Raw genomic sequence first — 12600 nt, forward strand, 5'->3', positions numbered from 1 at the left:
TCGGTTGGAAAAGCCCTCTTGACCACTGAGTCCAGTCATTCCCCCAGCACTGCCAAGGCCACCACTGCCCTGTGTCTCCAAGTGCCACATCCACACGCCCTTCAAATCTCTCCAGGGATGGGGACTCCACCCCTGCCCTGGGCAGCTGTGTCAGGGCTGGACAACTCTTTCCATGAAAAAATTTTCCCAAATATCCAATCTAAACTTCCCCTGGCACAACCTGAGGCTGTTTCCTGTTGTCCTGTCACTTGTTCCCTGGGAGAAGACACCAACACTTTTTAAAAATTTATTTTCCCTGGATTACAGACAGCAAGGCAACATGGGGAGAGCAGGCTCCAAGCAGTGGGCAGCAGCACCTTGAAATATGGCAGCAGATGGAGGGTGCTGCCCAAATCAACGCTGCAGTGGGGTGATGGCCAACACACAAAGGTCACAGCACAGCTGTGACAACTCCAGGGCTGGCAGGCAGGGACAGGAGAGAAAACCCTGCAGGGTTGTTCAGCCTGGGTAAGAGAAAGCTCTGGGGAGACCTTAAGAGCCCCTTAATTATGATTAAAGGGGCTCCAGGAGAGCTGGAGAGGGACTTTGGATGCGGGTCTGGAAGGACAGGACAAGGGGAAATGGCTTCCCACTGCCAGAGGAGATTGGAGATGAGGAGAAATTCCAACAACAAATCCACAATATTGTATATTTTATTTAAATTAACAAAACTACATGTTTTCCAGGTTGCTTAAAGCATTCTGTAAAAACTGAACTCAACCTAAAGAACAAAAAAAAAGGATATATTTTAATAAGACCCAGGGACTATTTCCAAGACATAGGAGTTGGGTTGAGGAATGAAGAAATAAAAAACCCACACACGCACGCACACGCGCCCCGTAAACAAACTGTTAGTGTTTGACACAGAATTTGGTTTGAAAGCTGCAGCTCCCCATTCGTGGGCAGCCTTTACAAAACGCAATGCTATAGTCTAAGCTGGAAAAGAACCCAGGACACAGCTATGGGAACAACATAAATATCACGTAAGAACCCAAGGGAAAAGGGATGGCAAAGTTGCAAAGTCGAGTGTTCAGCTGGGAACGTTCCGGGGTTGCAGGGATGTGCGTTGATTTAATTCACTTCTAACGGAGTAGCTACTACAGTAGGAACACTGCTTGGCCTCCAGGGGCAGGGGAAGCTGGGCATCCCGGGGAGGGCAAACACAACAAGCAGAATTGCTGTAAGAAAATCCCGTAGGAGAGGCAATGAATACTCAGGGAGCAGGCCTTTGGCAGAGGGGTCTGCCTGGTGTAACACCTCCTGACTGGAGGAGCCCCATGTGATGGTGCCCAGCAATCAAACCCACGCAAGGTGATCTTGTGGTGCCACCCTCTCTTTTTTCATAGTATTGAGCTTTAATAAATGGATGAGGGTAAATGGATAAATTCTGGGGTGGGAATTGTTATGGTACCGGGAATCGTGATGGTACCTGGGATGACAGGAATGAGTTTCTCCTCTCTGCCTGCCCTATAATGCTTCAGCAACGCACAGCAGCAGCAGATTGTTATCTCGTAGGGCCGGAACTGGGAGGGTGAGTTACATGTTACCAGCAGTTAGCAGAGACGTTTGCTCCTGCCTGCTCTCTGGATGCTCCAGGCCATGGAAGGTGTGCCCTGAGCGGCACAGACCCTTCCCCACCGTTCACTTCTCTGAACTGGGCCCAGCAGGGTTCAGCTCCAGCCTCCAGCCCGGATCAGTTCCCACTCCCCTCTCTTTGCCAAAGGCCTCCCAGCACGGGGCTGAGCGAGCCCGGTGCCTGTGTCTGCTCTGGGAAAGCAAAGATCCACATTAGTGCATGACCAGCAGATCCTTTCAAGTCCTTAATCCCTGGAAGAATCCAGCTCTGCCCCAGCCTGCCAGCGCACAGAGCGAGACTGCCCAGCTCCCAGGGATGCACTGTAACAAAAGGGAAGGTGGAGGAAGCTACAAAAGCACGGGGGAGCCAAAGGGACTGAGAACAGGGAGGAGCTGGCTGTGGGATCAGCCAGCTGGGAACTTGGTTCAGGAGTGCTCTGTTCTCCTGCAACTCAGCATCCAGGCTGGCCATTCTCTGTATCCAGCAAACAGCTGCAAAACCTGCTGAGAAAGCAGTCGCTGCTTCTACTAAAGCCTTACTAACAGCCTACTCCTCTCCCAGCTGTGCTTCATCCAGCCACAGAGGGTGGCTGCCCCAAAGACTCAGATAAGGGTCGGTACAGCCACGGCAGTGGAATTAAAGGCTTTTACAGCAAGGCTCCCCCCCACAACCGACACCTTGTGTAAGCTGCACACAGGAGCAAACCCAGAGTAGTGAGCACATGCTCCTAGCTGAGCTCCCTGCAGCAGCTTTGTGCACCAGCACACCCAGCAAAATGAAACCAGCCCCACGGCAGCTCTGCCCCGGCCCCACATCCACACCTGCGACTTTGCAACCTCAGTGCCCTTCCAGCAGGGTTTTACGTGCCCGAGTGTAACACAATATACACAGCCCTCCCCCCAGGAATAACTACACCATAGTAAAGAGTTACAAATGTTCTGCTCGCTGTCGCTGCCCTGTGGATGCACCAGGGACGGGGTGCTTGAGGAGCGGATGTGGCCGGAGGGGTCTCCAGCCAGAGGGACTCGTGTGTCCTCTGCTCCCCACGCCAGGCCGGTCCCTGCTGAGGCACCTCCGTGTCACTCCTGAGCCTCCTTCCGAGCCAGCTTGTACACCTCCGTGGGCCCGTCCACGTGGGTGATGGTGGTGGTGAGCTGCAGCTCCTCCCCGCTGTTCACCCCCAGGTCACCTGAGAAACAAAGGGGTTCTGTCAGTGCAGTCTCACAATACAATATGGGACTATTCCAAAGGAAAAGATCCACTTTATTCCCTCCAGCCGCTCAGCTGCCTAAGCCACGGACCAGCAACTTTCCTATAAATTGTTTTATTTACAGCTATTTAAATGGAAGCACAACAAACACATTGAGGGGCCGTAGCACGTCCAGAGAAGGGAATGGAGCTGGGGAAGGGGCTGGAGCACCAGGAGTGGCTGAGGGAGCTGGGAAGGGGGCTCAGCCTGGAGAAAAGGAGGCTCAGGCAGAACCATCCGGCTCTCCTCCCCTGACAGGAGGGTCTATTTTCTCCACTCCTCATCCCTCCATCTGAGCTGCACAGTTCCATCTGGGCAATGCTAAAAGGCACAGAAACCACCCTGAAGGTTCCAGCTAGCCTTGGCTAAAAGTCAGACCTGTATAACCCAGCCATTAATTCAAATGCCTGCTTGGAAACCCAAACCATCATTTGCAAAGCTTTTCAAGGCGCTGAGTGTGCACTTGGACCAATGAGGGCAGTGAGGGAAGCCAAGCAATCAATTAATATGATTGGTAAAGCAAGCTTTGGTTTATTTTGAGTACACCAGTACTTTTATATTGTTTTCCAGTAACTATGCATACTTGTCGTTAGTTTATTGGTTTAACTGCTTATACATGTCCTGAGTTTATTGGTTTAAAGCAAGAGATTACATTTACATATTCCTCCTACTTTGTGGTTATGCATACTTTATGGTTTCTATTCTCGTCACTGTCCTTGCCCTGTCGACCTTGTCAGCAGGCAGGATGCAGCATCTTCCTATCCTGGCGTGTGGCCTGGTTATGCTAGGTATGGCTCACTCACGCTAAGCTGCTAAGTGAACACGTATGCTAAGTTAACATGGGCCTTGCTTGTACAACATTTCCACGGATCCATGGCCCTTTTCCTCCAGCCATTCTTCCACAATTCCCCCTTTTTCTTTTTGTACAAGCAAAGCCCTATTGGTTAATTGTGTTACATTTTTCATAATACAAGAATAGGCAATTCTAATAACTATTATGCTCGCAAGCACTGTTCCTAACCAGCGTAGTCCTTCTGTTATAAGGGATACGAACCAGGGAGATAAACTTCCAAAAACAGAAGACAGCCAACTATCAAATGGATTGTCATTTACCATGAGCTTCTGCGTATGCTCTTTTAGCCATTGGAGCTGTTTATGGATTGAAACGCTGTGGTCTGATAGATTGAAACAACGCATGCCTTCAAAGTCTTCACAACCGTGTCCTTGCACTAGCAATAAAAAAATCTGTGGCAGCCCTATTTTGTAACACTGCATGGTGCATGCTGTCTACATCAGTAGTGAGTTCATCTAACACTGCGGATGTGATGTTGACTTGTTTTCCTGTCCAACACGCTAACCAACTCAATAGCGTGAGGGCCCGTGCAGAGGCTACTCCTGGTGTGAAAAGTGATGCCAATATAATTGATGGTGGTTCCCATAATTGTACATCATCTCTGCATTCAGAGTTTAACTGATGTATACTACGTCTTGAGCACTGGGACTTGTGACTGATGTTAAGCATCTGGTGGATGCTAGGGGCAAATAATGTTAGTTTGCTGAAATAACACGGTCCTGCCAGAGCCTTCTGAGGCACTGCAGGCCAGGCTCTATCTTCACAGATAAGGAAAACCCCAGGAGGTAGCATTTTTGCTACACCTTGTTTTGCTGGTAAAGGCTCTGTCTAGTTGTTGCAATAAACCGTGGTATTGTAAGCAAATCTGGGCTTGCAGAATAATGCCCAAAAAATAGACAATGGTATAGACCCCAGGATGTCTAGCTCTTGTGGCTCTAGGCTGGTGACATTCAATCCTTGGGCAATTGTAAAGGCTTCTGCTCCCAAGGGGTTCATTGGAATTCCAAAACTTTGCACCAATTAGCAGAGGCTGATCCTCTCCCAGTCCTCCACCATTGGCCTGTTGGGAGAGTGGGGAACTCCTGTGCAGTGTTGGATTCCTCATTGCTGGCAACACTTTCTCATTCGTTCACTGCTGTAGGCTGGGCCCTTGTCTGTCTTAATCTGCTTTGGAGCACCCATTATAGCAAAACAGCTGCTCAAATGGTGAGTTACATGAGAGGCCTTCTCTCCTGCTTGTGCAGTCACTCATAGGAACCGACTGTAGGTGTCCACTGTGACATGCACATACTTTAGCCTCCCAAACTCAGGGACCTGTGTAACGTCCATTTGCCAAATCTCATCTGGGCCTAAACCCTGAGGATTAACCCCAATGCTGAGGCCTAGTCCATGATGGCTGCAGGTGAGACATGTTTTTATTATCCCTCTGGCTTCTTCCATAGTGATGCTGAACTGTTTGTGCAGTCCTTGGGCATTCTGATGAAATGTGGCATGGGCTTCTTGAGTTTTTGCAAACTCACTCACTGGTACCATCAACAAAACCAACCGATCTGCACGAGCGTTGCCTTCGTCCAGTCCCTCAGTCCATTTGTGGCTCCTGATGTGCAATACTGCATATGCTTCCCCTCTTTGGGCTATTGCTGCCTGCAATTGGCGTAACAGTTCAAAAAGCTGGAAATGTTGTATTTCCTTAACGCGTGCATTTTCAATTCTCTGAACAAACCCAGCCACATGTAGTGAGTCCATTACCACATTCAGCTTATCGTTGGCCACTGCTTCAAGGTCCAAACCACTGTGGATACTTCTACAGTCTGAAAAGAGTTCCCAACAGGTAGTGGTATTGTTCTGAAGTCCTGCCACTCACAGTGGGACAAGAGCGGCAAAGGCTTGCTGTTGAGCTTGCACCAAATCTTTCCCTAACTCTTTTACTGCCTCCACTAACATAGCTTGCGGGCCTGCTGGCACCCGACTCATTCTGTCTAGCATTTCTTCCACAGTAGCATCCCCAGCAATGTAACTATCCTGATGATCTATCGCTTCCTTTGAAATCGCTTGTCAATCTATCCGCGAAACTCTATTCGCAGACTCTCTATCTACATTCTGTATCTTTTCCTTTTTCCTCCCTCTCCTTTTACAAGAGACTTTGGCATTCCAATCATGATCACTTACAGCTGCTCTGCCTAGTTCCTCCTCCTCACTCTCCGTTAACTCATTACTCCCATTCTCCTCCTTATGTTCCTCCTTGAGTGATGGAGCAACTTTCTCTGACTCTACCCCTGCCTTTAATTCAACCACTTCCTCCTGAAGCAGTGGGGCACTTGGCTCCACTGACTCAATTTCCTGCCGGGTTTTCACCGGCACCGAGCACTCTGTTGGGGGAGTAGACACATAATCGATTCCCAACTGGAACTTCCCTGCTTCTGCAGGTTTGCCTTCCAAATGAGCTGACGCTACAGCCGCTATCTTTTTCTCAGCGTGATACTTTTGTAAGCAGTTAATTACTGCTTGCCACAGCTTCATCAGTTTCTTACCAGTTTTGTTCTCATCTATAACCAAATCCCATAATACATCCTTGCATTTCTGCCACTCAAATAAAGTCCCTGGGTTGGTAAAACAACCTCACACCTTGCCAAAAGCAATTAACCCTGCTAAATCTCTTAAGGTCAATATCCTTTTCTACCTGGTTTTCTAAGAAGTGTGTAAAAAAATCAAGGGCTACCTCACTCTCCATTTTAGCCGGCTGGCACCTGTCCCTGTCAATGGTGTTAGTGCAGCCTTTTCTCTTGGGTAGCCCAGTCGGACAGCGGACTCCTCTGCTCAGGTCAGTCCAGGCACGGATCGGGCATCCCACGCCAGCGTTCGCCGATCTTCTGCCCCCCGGTCGCTGCCTACCAGTGCTCTGCTGATGTCTCGCCACCATTGAAGTCAGGATCAGAAGATAGGGTGTCCTGGTTCTTGATCACGTCGGGGTCACCATTGAGGGTAGTGAGGGAAGCCAAGCAATCAATCAATATGATTGGTAAAGCAAGCTTCGGTTTATTTTGACTACGCCGGTAGTTTTATATTGTTTTCCAGTAATTATGCATACTTGTTGTTAGTTTATTGGTTTAATTGCTTATACACGTCGTGAACGTATTGGTTTAAAGCAAGAGATTACGTTTACATATTCCTCCTACTTTGTGGTTATGCATACTTTATGGTTTCTATTCTCATCGCTGTCCTTGCCCTGTCGACCTTGTCAGCAGGCAGGATGCAGCATCTTCCTATCCTGGCGTGTGGCCTGGTTATGCTAGGTATGGCTCACTCACGCTAAGCTGCTAAGTGAACATGTATGCTAAGTTAACATGGGCTTTGCTTGTACAACATTTCCACGGATCCATGGCCCTTTTCCTCCAGCCATTCCTCCACAGACCAAAAAAAAGGCACAGAAGGCACACCCTGATTTGTACCCCTTTGTCCCCTCGAGAGCCCTCAGGTCATTTGGGGACATTTACCATTGGACTGGTCTTCGCCATAGTTCTTGTGGGATGGCGCATACAGGAACATGAGGGCGAACACGTAGAGATTCCACATCCCGTAGATGCCGGTGAAGAAGGCACTGTTCACCTGGATCGTGATGTCCCCCCACTTCCAGTGGCCTTCTGTCACCTGTCCAGGGAAAACAGACACGGACAGGCCATCAGGAAGAGCAAAGTCCATAAAGACACGGCCTTGGAGTACATCAGTGAGAACAGCATCAATTCAACAGGATAGAGGAAATGGAGTGTAAAAGGTTCAGTGAGGCAGAAGTCAGGCTGGGATTCTCCTCTTCAGGCTCGGTCTGCAGGGACAAAATGCCCCTGACAAAGTGAATCCCTCAGGACTCCTTCAGCTCTGAAGTCTCATTTACTGTGACCGAACCGCTGCGCTCTGCGATAGCCCTGCCACAAGCATGTGCTCAGCACAGACTGACACACAAAGGGCACTACCTGGGGACACCACTGACATCCCTGAACATCCACCTGCTAAAAATAGACCTTTTATAGCAGGAAAACCAGCGTGAGTAATGGGGGAACTGATGTGCTGAGCACAGCTGGCTGAGGAGGGGCCAGGCTGACAGCACCAACCTGCCACACACTGAGGCCTGTCAACATCCATGAAAATATCATGAATATTTATATTCCTTGAAGGTACACAGACTGCTCAGGCTGCAGTGTTGCTTTCTGTTAAAGAACAGCATAAAGGCCAAGAAGAAAACTACAGTAGCTTAAAAAGAGATCCATGGAGATGCTCTGAGGCTGGAGCCCCTCTGCCATGGAGCCAGGCTGGGAGAGCTGGGGGTGCTCACCTGGAGAAGCAAAAGATGCAAGGAGAGCTCAGAGCCCTTCCAGGGCCTAAAAGGGCTCAAGGAGAGCTGGAGAGGGACTGGAGGGACAGGACACAGGGAATGGCTTCCACTGCCAGAGAGCAGGGATGGATGGGAGATTGAAAGGAATTGTTCCCTGGGAGGGTGGGCAGGCCCTGGCACAGGGTGCCCAGAGCAGCTGTGGCTGCCCCTGGATCCCTGGCAGTGCCCGGGGCTAGGTTGGATGGGACGAGGAGCAGCCTGGGACAGTGAGAGGTGTCCCTGCCCATGAGATGGGCTTTAGGGTCCCTTCCAGCCCAAGCCAGTCTGTGATTCCATGATTCCAGCAGCGGTAAAAGCTCATCCATACAGAGGTGATATGGGAGCTCAGGACAAACAGGTACAGCTCCTGCTGGGCACAGCAGGCTGCAGTCAGCCCAGGGAAGGTTGGATGCTGTCACATCTCCATGGGCACCCAAAGCCACCCCAGTGTTTCCGCGTGAACAGAACATTTTCCTTTTGCTGAGTTCTCAGAAATGACTAAAGCCCGTTGGCCGATTTCCGCACGGCGCGGCCCCAATGCTCCCCGGGAGCCAGGGGCCTTTGTGCCGGCTCCAGCCTCAGCAACTGCATGGCAGAGCTTCAAATAAACCAACACAACTTCTTCAAAAGCAACTTGTTATCAAACGTGCCCAGAACAGGCCAGTCCAGTCTGACCAGCGACGCGCGGCGTCGGGAGCGGCCGGGAAGCGGCGCTGAGGCTCTGCCAGGAGCCCAGAGCCACCCCTCACCTGGCTCACGATGAAGAAGATGACGGTCATGGCTGCACAGGCCAGGGTGATGAGCATCATGAACTTGAACCTAAAAATCAGCCCCTGTTTAGAGAGAAATGTCACTGGTCACATTAACAGAATCCACAAAACCCATTTTGGGTTTTAGGATAGACAAGACACGAGGATAAAAAATAAAAAATAAAACAAGGGTCCAACCCACGAAACCCCAAAGCAAAACAACCTCCACCCACTCGTGTGCCGTGCTCAGCACAGCCCATATCCTCCGCTCCCCACACGTCTGCCGGAAGCTCCGCGCGGGGTGGGCACGTCTGGACAGCGCTGCCTTTCCATGACATGTGCCCAGTGGCTGATTGAGCAGCAGTTAATTCAGGGGAAGAGGTGGCACGCCGGGCTGCAGGGGGCATGGCCCGACAGCTCACGGCCCTTGTAAAACAAACACCAGCTGGGGTCGGCGCCCCAGAGTGGGCTCGGGCTCTCACCACACTCATCCTCACCCCAGCCCGGCTGGGAGGGAGCTGCAGCGATTCCAGTGTCTGGAAAACCTGGCTGGCTAGCACAGAATGGAGATTCTGAGACAAACTCCTTGGCTGGCAATCCCACTGCCCACCGCCCCTGCTTTCACTGGTTCTACATTCTTACTTACAAATTCTTCTGGTTTTGGGTGAGTGCGTGGGTTTTTTTAACCTGGTTCTGGAATTTAGGTGGAAATGTCAGTGTCTGCGTAATTACCCTGCCACACCACGACAACAAAGGACTATTAATTTAACTCTTCCACACCAGATCCCTGCTCCCCAGATGTCTGTGCCTCCTGCTAGAGGGAAAAACACTGAGTATCTGCTTCAAATTCTTTCAAGTCCAGTTTTCTGAATTTTTGATGTGCATTCTTGATGGATGATAACGACTTGTTTAAAGAAGAAGTGACCATAATTAAACAGAATGGCTTTGGGGATAAATATTTGCATCCCTGCAGAAGCAGGTTAAGCACTCAGGTTTGGCAGCAGGCAAATCAGGTAGGACAGGAAACTACAAAATCATGGGCTAAAAATGGGCATGATGGTGGGAATGTGTTGTGCTTTGACCCTCCAGCAACTTCAAAAGGAAATGATGACCCCAAAAATCCAAATTTATACCATGAGGAGAAATTTATACCAAAGGAGGAGAAATGGAAGTATGAGGATATTATGGATAAAGGGGGTCTCAGAACAGACTGTGAGTCCAAAATGTCTTTTAAAAACAAGGAATCTGTGTCCCAAGGAGGACCCTTACCTCATAGTGAAGGCGGCGAGCCTTGCTCATGGCAGGGAGGCTCGACTGCTTCCCACTGATGTTTCTGAACACTTGGAAGACCATAAAACACAGGAAGAGAAAATAGAGGCACAGGCAGATCCCTGCGACTATAATAAAGGCCATCTGTGCAGAGGAAGTTAAGGGAAAATGGTACAAACTAAAGGAAATCTTAGAAAACATTACCCGGGGAAAATGGTACAAACTAAAGGAAATCCTAGAAAACATTACCCGGGGAAAATGGTACAAACTAACAGGAAATCCTAGAAAACATTACCCAGGGAAAATGGTACAAACTAAAGGAAATCCTAGAAAACATTACCCGGGGAAAATGGTACAAACTAACAGGAAATCCTAGAAAACATTACCCAGGGAAAATGGTACAAACTAACAGGAAATCCTAGAAAACACTACCCATATCCAGCTCCCCAGTGATCTCCTGCAGTGCCTGGCCAGCCCCTGCCCCCCAAAAGCAGGGAGTTTGCCCACAGCTCCCAGGGACCTGGCAGGAGGGAGAACCTCCCTCTCCCACATATATCCCACAAGCAGGGAAAGGATACAGCCAGCTCCGTGCCCACCTCGGTGGTCCAGATGCTGTAGAAGGGGTTCTTGAGCTGCACTCCCCTGCAGAGAGGAGAGAAAACACCAACTGTCAGAGAGCTCAGAGGGCCCCTTGCCCACAATGCAGCCTGGCAATCACTGAATCAGGGAACATCCTGAGCTGGAAGGACCCACAGGAATCACTGATCCAGCTCCTGCCCTGCACAGACACCCCAGCAATCCCAGCCTGTGGCTGAGGGCATTGTCCCAGCGCTCCTGGAGCTCTGGCAGCCTTGGGGCCGTGCCCATTCCCTGGGGATCTGTGCAGTGGCAGCACCCTCTGGGGGAAGAACCTTTTCCCAAGGCTCTGCAGAGGAAAAGCCAGCAGTGCTGCTTTGCCATGTGGGTGAGGAGAAGGTGAGGTGGGAATGGTTTCCATGGCCAGCACAGCTGGGAGCACTCCAGGAGCCTCCCCTGGCTCTGGGAGATGGGGCTGTGCACCCAGCCATGGGGACCCAGCTGGTCCCTGCTGCAGGAGGGGGCCAGGAGCCTTCCCTGCTCTGGGGTGGCCGGGCCTGGGCAGTGCAGCTGCACCCACCTCTCACACATGTCAAAGATGAAGAGGCAGAAGGAACCCACAGCGATGGGTCCAACCTGCTTCCAGTAGCCCGAGAGCCGGTTCCGCTCGTTCTGGTCCTGGGCACCAGGTGGGAAGGAGGAGAAAAAGGAAAAGCAAGTTAGCCTGAAATCCCCTCAACTGGTCCAAGTTCCCCCAACATCATTTCCAACCATCAGCTGCCAGGTTTTCCTGGAAGTGGGGCTGGAAACCACGTTCCCATGGGGGTGGTACCCACCATCATGTGCTCCCCACAGAAGATGATCCAAAACGAGAGCAGCATGGCATAGAAGATGCCCTGTCGAATGTCTCCAAAGAGCAGCATCCAAGTCCAGTCAAATCCAATGGAAAACCACTCCACAGGGATGTTAATGAACGTCATGGAAATTCCCAGAGCAAAGATGACCCTGGAGAGGCACAAACACCATCTCTGTCCAGTGTGTGAGGGAAGGACAGAGCCCCAAAAGCCAAAGCTTTTGTGTGTGGAGAGCAACAGAAGGAAAGCCAGCACTTTTTGGGAAGTGTCACCTCCTGCCACCAAACCCCACAGGACTGAGCTCCTCAGAGCAGCTCCTTTTTCTCCAGGGGTTTAACAGGAAAGAAAAGAGAAGCTGTGGAGGTCTCCAGCTCCCAGGGTGCCTGGGTGGAGGGAGGGGATGGAGAAGAGACAATTCCTATCTGCCAACCATGGGCTCTGCCTGGGAGCAATGACCACCTCAGTGGGTCCCCTGGGCCACCACAGGTTCCTACTCACTTCTCCAGCAGGACGGGGGCACGTGTCATCAGCGTGATCCTCCTCCAGTACCACACCATGATGATCAGAATGCTGGGCGTCAGGAAGGTCTTCATGGCAAACCACACCTTGGTGAAGCCCCCGTTTTGGTGGATGCCCTGAGGAAAAGCAGGGTACAGGGTTTGACATCATCACCCTGTGCTTCTCCTCATGGAGTGTCAGGAGAGGCACACATGTGGGAGTGCATCCCAATGATGCTTTGGCCAATGATGGACAGAGAACAGGGGCCCACTGAGCCCCCAGGCCACCTGGGCAGGTTCCAGAACGTCTGAGAACAAATGCCAGCAGACACAGCTTCCATGGCGAGGGAGAGGGGGAACTGTGACACAGCATGGAAAAAGCTGGCAGAATCACTCCCAGACAAGTAACCAGAGCCTCACGGAGCCAAATCACCCCTGGTGGGAAGAGCATTGGCTCATTAACGTGTTTCTCCAGCCACGCGTCCTCCCACCGCTGTCTGCAGCCACCGCAGCCGTGGTAGGAGGGCTCCAGCTGGGAAAAGCATCCCTGCTCACCCAGCCTCGAGGGCAAG

At 50.9% G+C, this 12600-nt stretch overlaps 1 protein-coding gene across 1 annotated transcript in view; it reads right to left on the minus strand.

Annotated features, from left to right (window-relative positions):
• Window positions 1-674: 674 nt before the first annotated feature.
• Window positions 675-12600, minus strand: part of WLS (Wnt ligand secretion mediator) — a 29550-nt gene continuing 17624 nt past the window's right edge. Inside the window, exons 5-12 of the mRNA XM_059478151.1 lie at window positions 12030-12166; window positions 11514-11682; window positions 11258-11355; window positions 10680-10743; window positions 10102-10245; window positions 8833-8916; window positions 7212-7365; window positions 675-2804 (exon numbers count right to left, since the gene is read on the minus strand). Of these exons, the coding sequence (XP_059334134.1) occupies window positions 2695-2804; window positions 7212-7365; window positions 8833-8916; window positions 10102-10245; window positions 10680-10743; window positions 11258-11355; window positions 11514-11682; window positions 12030-12166 (960 nt within the window). The 3' untranslated portion in view covers window positions 675-2694. The remainder of the gene's footprint in view (window positions 2805-7211; window positions 7366-8832; window positions 8917-10101; window positions 10246-10679; window positions 10744-11257; window positions 11356-11513; window positions 11683-12029; window positions 12167-12600) is intronic.

The sequence above is a fragment of the Ammospiza nelsoni genome, chromosome 9, assembly GCF_027579445.1.
Source record: "Ammospiza nelsoni isolate bAmmNel1 chromosome 9, bAmmNel1.pri, whole genome shotgun sequence".
Classification (NCBI taxonomy): domain Eukaryota; kingdom Metazoa; phylum Chordata; class Aves; order Passeriformes; family Passerellidae; genus Ammospiza; species Ammospiza nelsoni.